This window comes from Globicephala melas, chromosome X (assembly GCF_963455315.2).
Source record: "Globicephala melas chromosome X, mGloMel1.2, whole genome shotgun sequence".
Classification (NCBI taxonomy): Eukaryota; Metazoa; Chordata; class Mammalia; order Artiodactyla; family Delphinidae; genus Globicephala; species Globicephala melas.
In genome coordinates, this window is record NC_083335.1 from 15,039,462 (window position 1) to 15,060,931 (window position 21,470).

Sequence of the window (21,470 nt, forward strand, 5' to 3'; positions counted from 1 at the left end):
AGGGTATACTGGAAACTTTGAGAGAGAAAGCAAGAAGAAATAGGGCAGCAGGAGAATCAGGAAGGTGGTGTTCCGGAAGCCAAAGAGATGGCAGAGACATTCAAGAACAAAGTGATAAATAGTATCAAATGCAATGTGAAGGACAGTTATACAAGGCCAAAGATAGTGTCCATCGGATTTGGCAAGATAGCAGTCACTGGTGTTCTTTGTCAAAGCTGTTTCAGTCCAATGGTGGATGCAGAAGACAATGAAAGTTTGTTGAGGGGAGATGGGAAGTGAGAAAGTAGATAGAGCAAATATGGAGAGACTCATCACCTCTGGGCCTGGAGGATAAAGGGGAAGAAGCAGTGTAGATGTGGGTGGAAGGAACTGATGTGATTCAGGCCTGATTCCTTCCCTCTCTTCATAAGTTAATGGGTTGAGTCTTCATTCTAGAGTGAATTTGATGGGGTTGAATAGGGCTGAATGTTAAGAGCATTACTGAGGGGAACAAGACGGGGAGCTGACCAAGCACTTGTGAAGGATTGTGGAAGGGTGTTTAGGGCCCAGTTGAGGTTTGAGACCGTGAATCTGTAGAGGAACCAACCCGCATGGTTGCGGGGTTTTCTCCTACAGCCCTCCACAGCCTAACAGGTAGACAAAACAGGCTGTGGGTTGATCCAGGGTGTGGCTTTGCCATTGTGGCAGAGCAGAATTAGAAGGGCACAAAGGACTTCTGGCAGTGGTGAGAGAGTGGTTCATGTGGGATGCAAACTGAACTGGGAAGTCAGGGATGTAAGGGAAGCCGAGAACAGGGTGATAGACCGTGGAATTGGAGGTCTCCCGTGGATCTGAAGCATGCTTAACGTTAGGCAGGTGGCCAAAGTGAACTGGAGAGGGAGAAAACTCTCAGAGATTGGGGGACTTCAGTTGAAGAGCTGCCATCAGCAGCATTGGAAAGCATCCCCCAGCTGGCCCTATACCATTGTAGGTATATACATTGTAGGTATATACATTCCAGTTTGCCCAAAACATTCCCAGCTTATGTGTTATCCTGGCATCTTGTCCAGTTTAGCATTTGTCCCAGATTTTTCATTTTCCCACGAAGTGTATTAATAGTTGAATTGAAATAAGCCAGGATGGGTCTGTTGCATCACCACTTTTTAATTCCAGCTTCTGCCTTGGTCTCATCTACTAGCTTGTGAGATGCATGTACAGAGAACCAAATTCTCACTTTAACAGAGAGTTAAACCTAAACAACAACCAGTGATAACTCTTCTCCCTTTTCCTAAGTTTTTCCAAATACAAGGTAACTAACAGCTCCCTCTCAAGGACAGTGTGCTGGGTGTTCACTGATAACAAAGCAAGTGCACTGACACTAGGAGTTAAAGACAACCGACTCATTCTTGTCCTGGGTAGGGATTGGGGGGGGCAGTATTCACCACTGTGCCCCTTGCTGGACACTGGGTGTGCCAGCTGGGTGTGCCCGTGCCAAAACCTGCAAGTTACAAGAAGCTGCTAGGCCACCAGTCAGTAGGCCAGTGGACACAGGGAATTACATATTTATGTGTATGTAAAATACATTCAGGAAATAGAGGCAGAAATATGTCCTGCCATAGAACATAATACAGCGAGTCATCTGAATGCTCTTGGTACAATGGTTATGTCATTCATTATATGTTGCAAATCTACAACCCTTATTTTTTTTAAATTTGCAGTCCACCCTTTCAGCATGGGTTCAAAAAACTGAAGTGCATAACTGATAAAAAAATACCAAATTTGTTATTCCAGAAAACTGATCATGAATGTGTAACATGAACAAAACATTTTTGATAGTTATTATCACTGACTACATGAAAACCAGAAGACATGTCTACAGAGACAGCATCATCATCTACCTCAAAGGTTTGTAGTTATTTTAAGAAGGCCGTGCAGCAAAGGTGATTTAACAAGATGCAGCTGCAGAGAGGGTATCTTCATATTGCTCGTGAATGACTCTTTTTAGATCAAATAACTTCTTCAAAATTCATTTACTCATTTTTGATTTCAGGTTTCCTTGTACATGATGAAAAGTGAAACAATACCTTTTAATAAGTAGCTCTATTTGCAGGAGAACTTCACAGTTAAATGATGTCAGTTTTATATTGATATCGTGAGATGATTCAAATTGAAAATCAGTTATATTAGTCAGGGTTCTCCAGAGAAACAGAACTAACAGGATATGTGTGTGTGTGTGTGTGTGTGTGGGAGAGAGAGAGAGAGATTTTAAGGAATTGGCACACACGGTTGTGGAGACCTGGCGAGTCCAAAATCTGATGGAGAAGGCCAACAGGCTGGACACAGGGAAGAGGTGCAGTTCCAGTCCAGAAAGGCGGCAGAATTCCTTCTTGCCTGCAGGGGAGGTCAGCCTTTGTTCTATTCAGGCCTTCAGATGATTGGATGAGGCCTACCCACATTAGGGAACGTAATCTGCTTTACTCAGAGTCCACTGATTTAAATGTTAATCTCATCCAAAAAAACACCTTCACAGAAACATCCAGAATAATGTTTGACCAAATATCTGGGCACCATGGCCAAGCCAAGTTGAAACATAAAAATTAACCATCACATTGGTTAATTCCAGTAATGGTTCAATTTGTCATCCAATTCATGGAATCAAAGTAAAGCTAATGGGAATTTATTCTGATGAAGGCGAAACATCTGACATTGAGAAAGCTATTGCAAATTCAGTTTGAAAATTCAACATTTAGGATAAGTATTTTTTAATAAATTTATTTATTTTTATTTTTGGCTGCATTGGGTCTTCACTGCTGTACACGGGCCTTCTCTAGTTGCAGTGAGTGGGGGCTACTCTTTGTTGCGGCGTGCGGGCTTCTCATTGCAGTGGCTTCTCCTTGTGGAGCACGGGCTCTAGGTGCACAGGCTTCAGTAGTTGTGGCTCATGGGCTCTAGAGCGCAGGCTCAGTAGTTGTGGTGCACGGGCTTAGCTGCTCTGTGGCATGTGGGATCTTCCCGGATCAGGGATCAAACCTGTGTCCCCTGCATTGGCAGGTGGATTCTTAACCACGGCACCACCAGGGAAGCCCTAGGATAAGTATTGTTGCAGTGATAATTTTTTTTAATAGAAATACAAATTTTGGTGGACCACAGCACCATGGTAATGTGTGGAGCAGAAATATACTCAGAATTGGTTGTGGTACAGAAATAATTCCTCATTATGTCCACATAAGTGGATTACAAAACTGTTCTGGAAAGTCAGGAGTGGGGCAGGGGAATCTTGGGTTATACCCATGCTTTCCTTATTTCTTCCTTCATGCAGATATTCTAGTAAAGATCGGTGGCATACATAGCATATTTGACACCCAGAATGACAAAATTATACGAGAAAATTATTTTGTCTGACAAAATTATTTTCTGTAATAGTAAAAACCATTATTTTCTTGATTTCATCTTTAGTTTTGAAACAATTAAAAATTTAAAAGAATACATTTCAATTTTAAATACATTGTCCAAATTCAGTAAAATATTTCATACATTAACCAGATTTTCACTTACCAAACAAAAGGATTACGTCTTGTAGGCTGCACTTTGTTTGCTGTTTTAAATTTTAAACACAAGTAAAAGCTCCAAGTTGTCACCTAGAATGACAGGGTTGAAATAATGACTGTTTCTTTGTCTTTAAAGTCACTGGGCTTTCACCATTTATTTCAAATCTCTGTTAAAATACAGGAGTATGTGGTACCATAGGGGCTGGAGAAAGAAACTGCAAGCCAGAAGCAAGCTGGAAGGGTTCTGAAGTGTTGGTATCTAATTTAGAAACCAGTGTGGGTGGCTGAGTCCATTTGTGTCAGGGGCCAAATGTATAACCGAAAGTTCTCTGAATTAATTTCCCAGTGAAACAATGATTGTTAAAAGAATAAGTAATAAAATGTGCTAATACGAACTTCAAAGTCTATATACCCAATGGAAATACACTCATGTTCACCAAAAGATACGTAAAAAAACAAAAAAGTTCATAGCAGCACTATTTTTTAGAGAAAGAGACTGAAGCTCCGAGTTCAATGACTTACCCCGTTTCACAAGTCACCTACCATCACATTTCCCTCAGTGGCCTTAATGGAGGCCACCAACTTTGTGCTGGGCACTGTGGTGGGTGGGTGCTGGAGCTACACAGATGAGCACGTTAGGAATGGAACAACTCTTATTTGCTTACTCGACCTATTGGAGAGTCGGGGAAGATTTTTTCACCCATTTCCGTATCGGGAATTGTGGTGGCAAAGAATATAGATCAGCAAAGGTGATAGTTCCCATTTACTGATTGTGCACTGTCCTAAGTGCTGTACCATATATATATAGATAGATATACATATGCACACACCATATACGTACACATCATCTTCCTTAATCCTCAACGATCCTTGTTAATAATATCCCCATTTTACTGAGACGAAAAAGAGAGGCTCAGTGAGCCTGATTCGCACAAGGTCACAGAACAGTTAAGGGTTCCCCTCACATTTGTACTCTTATCGGGCTGACTCTAGGGCTCTAGGTCTCAACTCTTATATCCAGTTAAAGATTTTTGTTAGAATCCGGCTACGAGTCAGGAAAAATGGAAGCCGCAATGCAGTCCAAGGAACCTGAAGAGCCGGCGCCCAGTTTAGGGCCACTGGGAAGAAAGGAGGGCGGTGGCAGGTCTGGGAATTTGGGAGCCTTCTGGATGAGAGACTGAGGGAAAGAGGAAGAGAGGCTGCGCGGGAGTCTCCGCTTCTTTGGGAAGAAAATTCCCACGGCCACCTCGGGAGCGTGGAAAGCCGCAGGCTCCCACGGAGGGGCGCGGGGAGCGCGCAGCCGTTATGGGCGGGGCCTCGGGGCGGAGCGGGGGCGGGGCCTGCTGCGCCTCAGCTCTTAGCGGCGGCGGCGGCGGCGGCGAGGAGCGCTCGGGCGGACTACTCTGCTTTCCCGCGCGGCGCCGCCTCCTGCCGCGCCTCCGCCTTCTTCTCGGCCCCGCCACCGGCTTCCTCCTCCTCAGACTGCCCTCAGCCCGCGCACCAGCCGGCTCCGTTATGGCGACCCGCAGCCCCAGCGTCGTGGTGAGCAGCCTGGCCCGCCAGGCCCGTGGCGGCGGCGGCGGCCGTTCCCTGAGACGCGGGGCCGCAGTGCGGGCTCGGGTCGGCGTGGCCCGGGGCCGGGGGGCGGGGGCGGCCGCAGCCTCCTGGTTCGGCCGCGCGTCACACCCGGGCGGTTGGGGGGATGGAACGGTGAGGTGGGGGTGGCCGCCTCAGGAGAGCCCCGGGAAGGAGGGCTGCGTGTGGGAGGAGAGGGTGGAAATGGCGTTTTGGTTGACATGTGCCGCTTGCGAGCGTGCTATGGGGAGGGGCCGTGGGCCAGTTCGGGAATGATCTGGCGGGGTGAGGGTGGGAGCTTTCTTAGGAGGGGCTCTTCCCTGTCGATTTGCGGTGTGTGGGTGAGGTCCTCGGGGCAGCTCCATGAGAGGGACCAGGAGCACGGAAACGACCACATGGGAGGCATGCGGGGACTGGTATTTTAATCTAGTTTTGCAGACATTGTAATGATTATTTGTGGGAATGCGCATTGCCTCATTGCATCCTCACGGCAGCCTTGGCAGCGGTAACCATGCCTACCTTTTTACACACGTAGAAAGTAGTTAGCCGATATTAGGTAGCTTTCCCACGGCCCAGAGGTAGCCAGGCCTCGTAATCAGATCTGCTTGAATCCGGATCCTATGCTCTTTGATGCTGCAGGGGACAAAAAATGCGAATCTGGTCCTTACCTTCAAGGGCATTGGCACCGTAATCCGTCTTTGGTATCCTGTCTCCAGCCTCATTGGTTCTTTTCCTTGTTTCTCGAACAAGCCCAGCTGCTCCCTCCCCTTACCCTCCCGTTTTGATCACGCTTGCTAAAATAGCCAACCCTCTCTCAATAGTTAAATGCCTTAGCCTGCATTATTACTATTATTATTATTATTTTAGCAGTTACCTTATTACCTGTTGATTGTCTCTCCCACAAAAACATAAACTTTATAAGGGCAGGAAGCACCGCTGTAACCCCAGCGCGTAGTACAGTGCCTGGAATGCAAGAAATTCTCAGTGATGGTCTGTTGGATGAATACATTAAATAATTAACCACTTGAGCCCTAAAAAGGGAAGGGTTCTAGTTCATATTAGGCATTGTGACTTAAGGTAAAGAGTAGTGCTCTTAATGGAGTCTGGCCTGGGATCCTGCTTGCGTGGGTTATTTACTAGCAGTGTAGCCTTGGGTAACTAGCTTTCTGGATTTAAGTGTCTTATGTATAACTGAGGTGCTAACTACCTCATGGTGTTATTGAAAGGATAGCCGGTCTTTGTGAATGAACAACCTTTGCGTGGTTCCTGACTGGGAATAGTAATAATATCTATCGATGTGTTTACCTACATAGTCCTGTTTAGTCCTCAAAACAACCCTCTAACAAAAGTATGATTATCGTTTTACAGATGAGGAATCCTTGAAGCCTCAGTGAGAGGTTAAGTAACTTAACCTCTTAACGTAACATACCCAGTGTCACACAGTTATTAAGAGGAGCTCAGACTCAAACCTAGGTCTCTCTCAAGGAGGGCCCATACACTTAAATGTTATGCTAATAGTAGGTACTCAACTGTTTTTATTCAGTTGCTGAGGAAGTTAGATGCTTTTAAGCTTTGGGGTCCAATGGCTGCACCAGCATATAGTGAATTATTTTTGCTAGAACTGGCTGTTAGTTTTGTTTGAGCATCAAGATATTGATTGTGTTTTCGGTTTGCAAATTCCTGTTCCTTTTTTAATTTCCTTCCCAGAAATTGTCTTCATGTTAGCAGTGACGGACACTTAAATAGTGCTTACTGTATGCTGGTTACTAAGCCCTTTACACATATTAACTGGTTTGATATTTATTTAAAAAATTTATGTGGCTCAGAGAGGTTAAGTAACTTTCCCAAGATTACCCAGCAATACTAGGATTTGAATCTAAGCTATCTGGCCCCAGAGTCTGCTCTTAACCTCTCCACTTTTAGGTTCATAGTGACAGTAGTAGATATTTATTTAGTACTTATTATGCTTTAGGCATTGAAGTAAATATTTTGCAACATTATCTAATATAACTGCCCTAAAGATACATAATAGGAGGGAGAGAGATAAACACTAGGATGACCTTGGAGGCACAGATTGGTGAACTATTGATAACTTGCCCAGTATCACTTAGATGAAATTGACCTGCAGATCTGCCTGATATGACCCATGCTACTTGTAACTATCTCTCTAAACTTCCAGGGTAAACTTGGACACACTTGAACAAAGAACAAGCTTCTGAATGTTTGCAAGTTATTGTGAAACATCAGATACACATTATGTGGATAAAATATCTTCTAAATTTCAGGATGGTAGTGCTAGAAATGTAACCCTTATTAACTGGACTTAAATCTTACCCGGCTAATAATTTTCACAGAATTGATAAAATAGTGCATTTTTTTGGTCCACAACCCTATCATTGTTATCAGGGTTTAGACTGACAATGTAGACCAAAATTATTCTTGGTGACCACCAAAAAATGGAGCAGTTGAGTTTGGGGGTTTCATTCTACAAATTGATTAACGTGACATGCATACTGTAGATTCATCTTAATTGTTTTCTGTCCATTTTTTGTATCTAGGTGTCACAGAAAGTCCATAGGCAGGAGGTAGGAAAAAGACAAAAGGACCAACCAGATCAGCAGAGAAGAGGGGTCTTGAAGTTCTCTTTTAGATTTCTGTAGTTCACGAGGCAGTAACTGGGCCATGTCATTCTTTTCCCCTGTGAAGAGATGATAAAGATGTGCTAGTGTGCTCTTCTTCCTATCTGTAATTGTATATTGTGTGCATTGATAAGATTTATATGCTATAAAAGTGTCAACCACCATCGTTAATATTGAGACTGGATTGTTATTTTCCACCAGTGGCTACCAAATTACTAACAAACATTTAGAATAACTTGCTACTAATAAGAATTCAAACAAACACTTCAGATTGCTATGAAACTACTATCTTCAGCACTGTGCTTCTGATAATTGATAGGCATTTATGTTTTGCCCAGAATTAACATGCCTGTTATTCCACTGTGCACACTGGAAAGGAAAGATGATAGTATTAGATAGTAGTTATGGGCCCGCTTACGTAGAAGCAGGTAATAATTTATCCCTGAGTTGAATAGAATGCTGATTTTAATTCTTGTAACCCTTAGATTCTTGTAAACCTTTTAATTCTTTTCACATTTAGGGATAAATGCATCAGTAGTTCATAATTTTGGTCTTATGATATCCTGAGTTATTACAAATTATCCCAAGGGGATGACACATCTGCTTTGGGTTTTTCTGAGAATTTTAAAGTGTCTGAATATAAAAGGTAAAAATATGCCACCTAGCCATTTCTGCCTATTCTAGAAGCTTGGAATTATTGTTGGTTACTAGGAATAAAATAAAATGTATTTTATCTATTACTGTACATCTTTTAATTCATATTTTTAAAGACTCGCTTCCTCACTTCCATTTAGTCTTGTTTGGACCCAGGAACATTGTCATTTTTTGACCACAAACAGGCTTAAGCAATCCTGCTCACAGATGATGAATTGATGTTGCATGTGTTGTCTTAGCTCGAGTTAATTTCCATGCTTACTGTAATTTTAGATAGTATATCTCTGTAATTAGACATGTGTAAACCACAAAATTTTTCATGTATGGAAACCATTATTATCGATGTGACACATAATTATTAAGAATTTGTGGCTTCAGTTTTACTGAAAAATAAAATTATTTTGGTAATTTATGATAGCAAATAGACAAAAGATAGTAATGTTACATTTTCAATAATCTTTCATATTAATAAAAGTGCCTTGTAGATTTTACCATTAACAAGTATATTACAGATAGGTTAGAATTTGAGAGCTATGTTTTAAAGCTCTGAGGAGATGCAGTCAGATTTCTGAACTGTCTGGGTAAATGGTAAGTAACTGAGAGCTATTAATAACCTATCCTTTGGCCATTTCTGGCTGAACTGGAAATCAGAGTAGGAAAGGTGGATCTGCAGAGAAACCACATTTCATTTGTTTACCACTTCCAGCCCCTCCAGGGCTCTCCCCCAAATATTTTGGGGTTGGGCCCTCCCCAAAGCCATCCAGGACCTTCTTTGCGATCTTTAGCCATTTTATGTTAAGTTCATATGTTGAAGCTCTAACCCCCAATGTGATGGTATTTGGAGATGGGGCCTTTGGAAGGTAATTAGGATTAGGTACGGTCATGAGGGTGGGGCCCTGGTCTTTTAAGAAAGACACCGGAGAGTTTCCAGCCCCAGCGCTCAGCACACAGATAGCTAGGAGAAGATGGCTGCCTACAAGCCAAGAGAAGAGATGTCAGAATGAAACCTACTTTGCTGGCCCCTTGGTCTTGGACTTCCCAGCCTAAAGAACTGTGGGGAATAAATTACTGTTGTTTAAGCCACCCGGTCTACAGTATTTTGTTGTGGCAGACTAATGCAGTTCTTTTAGAAGGTGTTGGTAATAACCACGTGCTTAGACATGCAACACCAAGTCACAAATAATAAAACAGATGTGATTTATACTCATATACAAAGTTGGGCATTGCTATTGCCTAGTTGATTTAGAAGGCTGTGCTAATTCAGTATCAGAGACATACCAGTCTAATTTACTCAGTTTATATCCTAGGCAACAGAATATATTGACTACTTTAAGCTTGATATTGCTTTAGGAGGGAGTCATTGGTGCTGGCTGACCTTGGGTTCCATGTTTATCTTTAGTGTGTATAACCGCTTTTGATAATCACACGTTTGTGGGCTTCTGAAGTTAGATTTGGTACAGATTATAAGCTTTAATGTGCTGTATAGTTAGTTATATGTGTATATGTCTTTTCCATTAGATTATATGCTCTTTGAAGGCTCTAAATTTATAATCATCTTTGTATCCCCCTACAAAATCTATTGCATAGTACCTTAATCAAGGTGGGTGCTGGATGCATTTTTATATAATTAAACATATTGCAATCCCTTCCTATCAGAGTACCCACTGGATTGTTAACTAATCCATGTTAGATGGGGTTAATTAATACCAGATATTAACCAATATCAGATGGAACAAATAAGGGCTGATAAGATTAAAGGCCACCAAGTATATTTCTCTCTAGCTCTTCTAGAGATTGAGATTATTAGCCCTGTTTAATATGAAGCTTTGGTGCTTGGGATGATTAAAACAAATTCCTGTCTATTGAATTATATCTTCTGTTATTTCTTATTGTCAGTGGTCTAGGTGCAAGCAAGGCTTCTGAGAGTTTGAGTACCCTCCTAAACTCCCATAATACTTTTTCTGTATTTTTAAAATAGTTTCACACTGTCTTATGGTTTTTCATGTATATGTCATATCTTCTACTACACTGTAAGCTCTTTGAGGGTAGTTGTGTCAAATTTATCTAATCCTCTCTAGTATGTACAACATAGTAGGTACTCAATAAATATTTGAGTGAGTGTTGGTGATAAGAATTACAGGTCCTGAATAAGGTCCTCACCATTTAAAAATTACTATTCTAATACATATTTGAACATTAAATATGAATTTTTAAAACTTGGATTTTTCATTAATGTAAAATTGAGAAAAAGTGATGTTGGTGCCTTGTTATCATTTAAATAAATTGCTTCCTGTTTAACTTTATTTGAAACATACACAGGTACACATATTAGTATAATGAACCCTCATGTAGTCCTTGCCCAGTTCTGACAATTATCTACGCATGGCCAAATCATATGTTTCTTAAATTAGGACCCCCATAAATACACCCCATGTATTTATAGTGAATTATAACAAAGTTGTGAACTTATGCCTAAAGTACCTCAAGTGATACAGGTTTTATGAATTCTTATTTTTGCCTTTTGGGAAGAGTTATATTGACATGTTTTTTTAATCTTGAAATAACATATCAACCCTTTTACCCTGAATGTGATATGTAAATCTAATAGTATTGATTGAAAATAAAACCTTTTGAATTGGAAAAAAGAATTTTTTTAATTAAAAAACATTTTTTTGCCACGCTACACAGCTTGTGGAATCTTAGTTCCCCAACCGGGGCCCTCAGCAGTGAAAGCGCAGAGTCCTAACCACTGGACCGCCAGGGAAGTCCCTGAATTGGAAATTAATTTGGCGTGTTGACAGAGAGAGAATTCCTATTTGGGGGGGGTACATCTGTGCTGGTCTGTCTGTGTTAAACTGCATGTTTGGGATGAACTCTGGGCAGAATTCACATTGGCTTTGATTGAGACAAACAAGACTCTTGAAGTTCTTAGGCTGCCTGCAAAACCCATAGCCAGGCACTGAGCCATTTTCACAGAACCAGTAGGCTTTATAAGTGTTGCATGTTTCAAAGAGTCCTGGGTGGGTCCTGGTTTATGCTTATGGCAGAAGCAGTGAGTAACTGGGAGGAAGGGGTGAGTAAGTCTCAGGGAAGCCATTTTGGTGCTCCGGATCTTGACTTTAAAAGCACTATGAAATGGTACGTTTTCATTCTTGTCAGGTAATAGCAGATCTGTTCTGATGAGCCTGATATCAATGTTTGTCCTCTTGTAGCATCTAGCAAGGTCTAGCTCTTCTTTTCCCAGAACTTTTAACTAAATTTCAGTTTATAAAATTTAGAAAAGTAATGCTTGCTTGTTATGAAGCATTATAAAAGTAATGCTTGCTTGAAATACTCTTGTAGATGACACAAATGTCCTAGTCCCATTCTTTTTTTTTTAACATCTTTATTGGAGTATAATTGCTTTACAGTAGTGTGTTAGTTTCTGCTTTATAACAAAGTGAATCAGCTATACATATACATATATCCCCATATCTCCTCCCTCTTGCGCCTCCCTCCCACCCCCCCATCCCACCCCTCTAGGTGGTCACAAAGTACCGAGCTGATCTCCCTGTGCTATGCGGCTGCTTCTCACTAGCTATCTATTTTACATTTGGTAGTGTAGATATGTCCATGCCACTCTCTCACTTCGTCCCAGCTTACCCTTCCCCCACCCGTGTCCTCAAGTCCATTCTCTACATTTGTGTCTTTATTCCTGTCCTGCCCTTAGGTTCAGAACCATTTTTTTTTTTTTAGATTCCATATATATGTGTTAGTATACGGTATTTGTCTTTCTCTTTCTGACTTACTTTACTCTGTATGACAGTCTCTAGGTCCATCCACCTCACTACAAATAACTCAATTTCATTTCTTTTATGGCTGAGTAATATTCCATTGTATATATGTGCCACATCTTCTTTATCCATTCATCTGTCGATGCACACTTAAGTTGCTTCCATGTCCTGGCTATTGTAAATAGAGCTGCAGTGAACATTGTGGTACATGACTCTTTTTGAATTATGGTTTTCTCAGGGTATATGCCCAGTAGTGGGATTGCTGGGTTGTATGATAGCTCTATTTTAGTTTTTTAAGGAACCTCCATACTCCTATTCTTTTTATAGTAAATGTCTTCTGAAACAAGCCTGATGACAATGTTTAGCAGATACATTAGTACTTCACCTTAGAGGACCTGGCATAATCTTTTGCCCCTCAAAATAGGATTTTTTTCCTGCATATGAAAGTAATACATGTTTTTAAAAAAACAAATCAATATTGACTTCACACCTCGTGCCGAGCGAGTGCCTGTGCACTATGTGCTGCTGGAGCTTACCTGTGGGCATGTCCCAGTCCACCTGCCTGAGTCACTGCCAGGCTCCTGGCCACGTGCTCCAAGCAGAAGCGGTGCACAGCTACTACCAGTCTGACATGACGGTACTTGAAATTCCACCGAAGTCTGGAAAACTCAGAGCTCTTGGGACTGAAAGAGAGATGATGTGAACCTCAAATTTCTTAGAATATAATTATCAATTCTGTGAATAATAAATGTATCTTAAGTATATATTTTAGAAATTTATTGAAAACCAAGCTACTTGTCCTTAAGCACCTAATACAGTGCTGACCGAAGGAGGAGGTACTCAATAGATATTAACTGATGCAGTGAGATTTAATTATGGTTTGACCAGTATTTCTTGCAAACTGCCAGAGTTCATGTCATCAGCTTCTTGAATGTGATTTGGAAGATACTTAGTCTTGAATGTCATGTGAGACAGTATTATAATTGTGGTTTGTGTCTTTGAATAAGCTTTAAATATAATGCTGAGTGGGAATTATAAATCAACTATAATTTTTTTAAAAAGTGAAATTGGCAGTGGGGAAAAAAAAAGAAGTCAAAGTGTAGAAAGTGGCAGGTCCCCACTTCTTACAGTTGACTATTGTTTGGTATATTCTTCCATACCCACCCTTTCTTTCTTCCTCTCTCCCTCTCTCTCCTCTTTTTTTAACTTTTTGTATTAAAATTTTTTTGTTTGTAGATTTGGTTTTAATATATCATAAAATTTCCCCATACTTTTCACATATGTATATAAAAACACATACTACCACAAATAATTTATAAGAAAGACTTGATATTTTTAAAAAGCAATATGTACTCACTGAAGAAAATTTGGGATATATAGTATAAAGAGTTAAATAAAATCGCTGTAACTCCCCTCCGCAAGACAAAAGTTTTTTATGATTTTGTTACATTTTTCTGTGTTTACAGGCCCATTATATAATTATAAAACTGTAATCATAGTACATTTTACCACCACAGGTACCTCATCATCAGTGTTATTAAACATTTTGCATTATAAGGACTGGACATATCAAGACGACCAATATGTGGTCCTACTCAAACAATCTTAGAGTATCTATTATGAAGGCACCTCATGAGTTGATTATAACAATCTCAGACTTCTAGAAGTTTGGATTTTTAAGGAATCACTTAGCTTTTTTGGTGATTTTTTTTTCCTACTGTGAGATGAGAGAGACTCTTTGGGTTTGAGGTGGGGAACAGCAGTTTTTCTTGCTCACTGTAATATTTTAACTTGCTAGACTATACTGTATTAAGCATTTTTTACTAAATTTTCAAACATTTGCAAAAGTCGGGAGAATAATGTAATGGATCCCCATATACTCATCACGCGTTTATAATATTGTCAAGATTTTGCCACATTTGTCTTAGCTCTTTAAAGTTTTTCTTTTACTCTGCTGAACTAAAGAAAATTTCATGTCATTTTACTTCTGTAATCTTAACTATTCATCTCTAAAACATGTGGTTGATTTCTTATATAACTGTAATTCATTATCATACCTACGAAATTACAGAAAGTTCTTGATATCATACCTAAATTTCTGTGATAGGCTAAGGGTTCTAAACGTCTAAATCCAATCAAGTGTTTGTATCATGAAATGCTCTCACTGAAAACAGCCATATTTCTCTTTCAGATTAGTGATGATGAACCAGGTTATGACCTAGATTTATTTTGTATACCTAATCATTATGCTGAGGATTTGGAAAAGGTGTTTATTCCTCATGGACTAATTATGGACAGGTTAGTACGATCTTAAATTGAAATTTTGTTTTTTTCTTATATTAATTTCAAGTGTCAGCAACTGTTTTAAGTAGTTGATGTTTGAACATGAACTAGACCAGCTTGTCACATAATAGATGCTTTCTGTTTTAAAAGCCCTCTTGACAAAAAAGGGAGGAAGGGAGAGCTTACTAATTACCCAGTATAAGTCATGGTATACTGGGAATCTGTAGGGAGTAGAATAAAGTAAATATTGAAGGGAGATTGGAAGAATGAACTCTAGGCACAAAGTCTGATTTCTCAACCCTGAACAGGGTAATGGACTGGGGCTGAATCACGGGAAGACAAGGTCAGATTTTGATGATTATGCACGTCTAGCTTGAAAATTTCCTGTTAAATGAATTGCAGTGAAAAACTTTACTTGTTATTTAAATGCTTGCCTTGTGTGTCTGGCTGTTGTTTTTTATTTTAAAATTATAATATCAATATTATAACTCTATTCTAATATAGCTATATTCTAGAATTCTAAAATATTCTAACTATAGAGGCTTAAACAAGAAGAGTGAAGTTCTCTGAGCCTGCTGTACACATTTCCTCCCTATACATTGGCCATGTACATATACTATATATTTTAACACATGGGTATTACTATCATATAGGTCTAAAATTTATTGGGCATTTTTTCATATTAATACATCCAGAACTATCTCATATATTTTAAAGGTTGCATGGCATTCCATTTTCTGGCTGTACCATAATTGATATAACCAGTTCCTTATTGATTAGGTGCAAGATGTCTCCATTATTTTGCTTTTGCAGATCATACTAGAAGGGAACATCGTTTTATAGATGTTTGGGCAGTTGCTCAAATTTATCCACGGGGAAATTTTGTGACAAGGGGAAGGTGTTTATTGAATGTTTTGATACTGCCAAATTATCCTCCAAAAAGTTTATATTAATTTATACTCCCAATGGTATATGAGAGTGCTCTTTCCTTACAATCTCTTCTAATATTGTATTATTGGAATTTGCTGGTTTGATAGGTGAAAATTGTATCTTATTTTAATTTGCGTTTTTAAAATTTATGATAGATGTAACAGTACACTTGGATTTGGAAGGTTTTTGAAATTTTTATCTTCACTTTATGAGCAAGGATATTATACTTCATGGGGGCAAAGGATGTGTTTTGTTGAAGTTTAATCTTTTTTTTTTTTTTTTTTTTTTAATGCTTGGCTGAGCCTCGCAGCTTTCGGGATCTGAGTTTCCCAGACCAGGGATCGAACCTAGGGCCACGGCACTGAAAGTGCCGAGTCCTAACGACTGGACTGCCAGGGAATTCGAAGTTTAATCTTTAAGGGATGTTTGTTGTAAAGTTTAAATGTTCCTTTTATAATATAATTTAATTTCTATTAAATTCTTGATTTTATTTCTGTAGGACTGAACGGCTGGCTCGAGATGTGATGAAGGAGATGGGAGGCCATCACATCGTGGCCCTCTGTGTGCTCAAGGGGGGCTATAAATTCTTTGCTGACCTGCTGGATTACATCAAAGCACTGAACAGAAATAGTGATAGATCTATACCTATGACTGTAGATTTTATCAGACTGAAGAGCTACTGTGTAAGTATATTTAATGCATGTTTAAAATAAACGTGGCATTTTTATTATATGTATCCTATATGTATGAGCTTTAGCTGGTTATATATAAATTCCATTAGCTTATAACTTATACAACTAAAGAACCAAAATTGATCTACATAATAGATAAAAACAAAACCATATGAATTCAAATTAACATTAATTTGATGTGAAGGACTATGTTTTGCTGAAATAAAAACAAAACAAAACAAAAAAACCCATGGCAACTGTAGGTTTTCCTGTATGTTTTTGAAGCTCTGCAAACTATACTTACATGTTCATTTTACTTGGTTAGAGTGAGATTTTCTAATATATTCCCTAGTACTGTATATCCAAGTAAATATTGTCTTTTTCAAACTAGTCGCCTATACTTATTTTAAAGGTTCTTTGGTTTACTTTTGTTTTGTTTTGTTTTGGATTTTGAAAAACCCGTTTTCGGAATTGCTCTTGGGACTTGGGGGATATACTCTTTTGACTGTACTTACTGATGGCAGATGTCCTCTCTGGAGCTAGATTGACTTGAGGGGGAGTCGTATTTGGAGTTAGGTGTGAGTAATAAGGTGGGTCAACAGTTGTCTCTTAGAAAGTGCGTATGGAGCGAGAGCATTAGCACATTGAAAAGACCACTTTTGAGTCACAGTCGCTTTGTCTGTGTCACACAATCTCAAATGCTTCAGAATATTGACACTTTGTGGTGAATCAAAATCCAAGTCATCTTTACTCGTGAATTTCATCATCCACAATTTCTTTGATCGTGTGAATGTTTGATTTTTATTACTTCATACTGTTGCTTTTTTTCTGGTTGTATGTTGTCATTGTAGTTCCTGAGAGTTACTCCTTTCCTTAAAAATAGGATTTTTCCTAGCTTCTTCAAGGATTAGAATAAATGTCTGATCTTTGCTCTTTCATGAATCAGTATTGTAGTGCATCTTTGTAGAAACTTGGCTTATGTTTACATTTTCATTGAGCATAAGACCACTTATCTACATTTAACTTTCAGCCTCCATTCTCTTCGTTAATCATCTATTTGACCCAAGTCTTTGACCTTTTCTCCATTTTCATCAGTCCTGTGGGTGATTGGACAGCCATTTAAGCATTATCATAGACATTTTCCCTATCCTGTTAAAACCCTTTGTGCTCATATATCATGACATTACTTCATACTCATAAGCTCCTTTTAACGTGTCAGAGTCTCACTTGAATTAAAGACTTGCTTAAATACAAAATTTGGATTTTTACTCAACAGAAGTTATTTATTTTGCTGATTTACACTAAGATTTAATTCTAGGCAGTATAGCTGCCCAGGCTTTAATATGTTGTTGCTTAGAGGCAAAACATGGGCTTACAGTCCAGGGCTTGATTTCTCTGTTTGGTCTTCTTAAGCACCGCCCCCCCGCCCCCCACATGTGCACATAAAAATCAATTTTGTTACTTTATGACTTATACTTCATTGCTCTGGGGACTTGTGCAGAACGTTCTTTCTTTGAAAAGAAAGCTCATTAAAAAACTGAGAGGAGTTTAATATTTTTAAGAGTATTTTATAGTTATAGAGCAATTTTGAAGCGGTAGAAACACTTTGACATTTTAATTCCATTTTCTACTTTTAGTTTTTTTCCTGTTTGTTGTTTTTTATTTTTATTTTTTTGTTTGTTTGTTTTTGGCCACGCTGCGTGGCATGCAGGATCTTAGTTCCCCAACCAGGGATCGAACCTGTGCCCCCTGCAGTGGAAGCTTGGAGTCTTAATCAGTGGACCACCAGGGAAGTCCTAGTTTTTTTCCTATTAGTTTCAGATGTTAGAGGATTGTTAAGCTGAACTCCTCAACTGATAAAAAGCGTTGGAACATTCAACATGATTAAAGCAAACATTTAGGTAAATTTTCACATAGAGAAAAAAATATCTGTTCTGTTTTATGTGAAATTCTGTGTAGATTTACTACTAAACAATAGAAATTAGGAAAACCATATACTTTCTGTTGATTTGAAGTAACATTTCTACCCTATTTAATAATTCATCAGCTTGTTGTGGAAGATATTCACATGTGCCTATAAAAAAACAGGCAATTTAATTTGATATAATCATAAAATGGGAATTTAAAATTGCAGCATCAGTAACATTGATGTTAATGCAGTTTTACATGTTGATCTTGACCAGTTTGAAACAGTGAATTAAACATTAACTGTTCTGTACTTATCCTAAAGAAATGCTCCATGAACTATTAAATGTTCCCAGAATATATAAAGAGCCATAATAATATTAACACACCCCATCTAGTTTTTCTTCAGAATGAAAATTGTATTTTTCCGATTAAAAAATACATGTTTATTATAAAGAACATACAACCATGGAAAGTTATAAAGGAATTAAGTCACCCTAAATTCCACTACCACTTTTATTTCTAATATTTTGAAGAATTTTCTCTCTGTGTATATACACTCACATTATAGTTTACATACTTAGAGTAGCTAGGCAGAATTTTATTTGCTTAGTGCCTAGTTGACAGATTGCCTGGGGATTCCAAATACCATGTTTCATTAAATCTTAGCACTGATTTTAAGATTTACCACTATTTTTTGTACTGCTAAGAAAGAAGACGCTGTCAGTTATTGTTGTAAGTTGCTGTTGATTGTAATATGTCAGTTTCAGGGGTATTAAAATGTGAATATACATCTTAGAACAATAAAATGTAGTACTATATATTCAATGACTTTTCTATCCCTAAGGCTCTGTGATATTAAAAAAAGACACAGTTGATAAGTGTGCAAATGTATTTTCTCTGTTGTGAGTTCAATTTTGCAGTGAATTTTTTTTTTACTAAAATAGTTTAATTTAAAAAAAAAATGAGGAAGTCTCGAGAGGGAAAGTTGTCCAACAAGTAAATTTTTTGTGGGAATATTTTTTGTGGGCCCTAAGCAAAGGAGAAATTAACCTGATTTATGGTGTGTCCAGACTAAATGGCTTACGTTAAAATGAAATTCTTCTTAGAATTTTATTTTATTTATTTTTCATTATTATTATTTTAAAAATATTTATTTATTTATTTATTTGGTTGTGTCGGGTTTTAGTTGCAGCAGGCAGGCTCCTTAGTTGCAGCATGCATGTGGGATCTAGTTCCTGGTCCAGGGATCGAACCCAGGCCCCCTGCATTGGGAGTGTAGAGTCTTAACCACTGCACCACCAGGCAAGTCCCTCTTCTTAGGATTTTAAATCTTGCAGAAAACTTTTGAGTTATGAATTATTATCTCCATGTACATTTGAGAACAATGAGGGGCAGAGGGATTAAGTGACTTGCCCAGGATCATACAGGTCTTCAATTTGAACACAGGCCTTTAATTCTGTGCAGAACTGAGAGTCTTATTTGGGAAAACTTTTAACTGACTTGGATCCTCTAATATGGGCTTCCTATTATTTCTTCAGAAGTTTTGCATGCAAACAATTCATTTTGCCAGTTATGGGATTTTTCCTCAGTTAGGGTCAAGGTTCAGAAAGCTATAAGTTTCAGTCTTAATCTTGGAAGTCACTTGATTAGTAGCTTGATTAGGCTATCTGTTTAGTATGTCAAAGGTACAAATTACTTTATAGCAATTTGTTATTTGTAAGAAACTGACTTTTTGAGTGAGCTTGTTGAAGAAAAATGCAGAAAATATTGGAGTAGTTTCTTAAAGTGTCTCGTCTAAGAAGAGGTCAGTAGCTTTTGGTCTGACACTTTTCTCTGTATGTATTTAGTTAATGGCTTTAAGGTATGCTTTTTTCTCCAGAACAGTTGAAGTTAAATGTAAACGTACCACTTTGATGTTGACACTAGATAGTCTAAAGCTTATCTTCTGTAAATCTATCTATTTATATAAAGAAAGTGAAGTGATTTATGCCTTTCTCCTGCTTATTGAACTAAGACCATAGACGTGGATGGAGAAAAGAATTTGTTCAGTTTAAATTGGCAGGAATGGGGATGTGTACTGTCCATGGTATAAGGAAACACTAACAGAACTAGAGTCAAAAGTATACTTTCTAACTCTTGCCTGTGGATTTTCACTGTGATGTAGTCCTTGTCGGACAACTTAGGTTTTATGTAAGCACCCTGATTAGTAGAACATGAAGGTACTGGTCAGGTTTGGCCCCATGAAACCACAACTTCTATTTTTAAAAAAAATTAAGGAGGGAGTTTCCTGGTGGCGCAGTGGTTAAGGATCCACCTGCCAATGCAGGAGACATGGGTTCGAGCCCTGGTCTGGAAAGATCCCACATGCCGTGGAGCAACTAAGCCCGTGGGCCACAACTACCGAGCCTGTGCTCTAGAGCCCGCGAGCCACAACTACTAAGCCTGCGTGCCACAACTACTGAAGCCCGTGTGCCTAGAGCCCGTGCTCTGCAACAAGAGAAGCCACACAATGAGAGGCCCGTGCACCACAACGAAGAGTAGCCCCTGCTCACCACAACTAGAGAAAGCCCGCGCACAGCAACGAAGACCCAACACAGCCATAAATAAATAAATAAATAAACAAATTTTTTAAAATTAAGGAAATTGATTAATTCACTCAGCAAACATATTACCACCTGTTGTATGCAAGGTACTATCTTTTAGGCCATGAAGAGTGGTTCTATAGAACATGTTTATCAGATCCTAGTCCCAAACCAGACATGGAATGAAAAACAAGAAGACAGGTTGCAATAACTTCTGAAGGTTTGAAAACAGTGTACTTGAAAATACCAGATATTAAATATCAGCACTAACACTTCAATCTTTTCTGGTACCCTGTTGTACTAAATGATATCTTTGATGTGTGTAGAGCAATGCTGACCAACAGAACTTTCTGTGATGATGGAAATGTTCTGTGTCTGTGTTGTCTAGTACGGAGCCACTAGCCACATGTGACTGTGAGGCTGTGAAATATATCTCATGCAACAGAGGCTCTGGGTTTTTTTTTGGGGCCACACTGCGCGGCATGTTGAATCTTAGTTTCCTGACCAGGGATTGAACCCGTGCCCTCTGCAGTGGAAGCGGATTCGTAACCACTGGACCCCCAGGGAAGTCCCTGAATTTTTAGTTTTATTTAATTTTAAATAATGTGGTTAGTGGTTATTATATTGGATAGTGCAGGATTAGATGATCTATAAGGGCCCTGCTTCATCAGCATCATTTTTAAAACTGATAATAGCTTCTTTTTCCTTTAAAGCAACATTTTAAGTTTAAAATAACAGGTAAATAAATTGACTTATTACCTGGGCATATATCCTTCCAGACTTATTATTTTCTGCATATATTTTTAGAAAATTGGATATCTGCCGTTTTTCATCTGAGGTGCAGTCTACCTCTAAAAGTTCATGATTCTAATATTCTCACTTTTGTTGATATTTGATCAGGGTACAGGAGACCAGTTAAAGGACACAG

General features: G+C 38.8%; 1 protein-coding gene across 1 annotated transcript in view; it reads left to right on the top strand.

Annotated features, from left to right (window-relative positions):
- Positions 1-4,867: 4,867 nt before the first annotated feature.
- The window catches only part of HPRT1 (hypoxanthine phosphoribosyltransferase 1), a 32,114-nt gene continuing 15,511 nt past the window's right edge, over positions 4,868-21,470 (top strand). Inside the window, exons 1-3 of the mRNA XM_030849087.2 lie at positions 4,868-5,069; positions 14,360-14,466; positions 15,881-16,064. Coding sequence (XP_030704947.1) covers positions 5,043-5,069; positions 14,360-14,466; positions 15,881-16,064 — 318 coding nt within the window. The 5' untranslated portion in view covers positions 4,868-5,042. The remainder of the gene's footprint in view (positions 5,070-14,359; positions 14,467-15,880; positions 16,065-21,470) is intronic.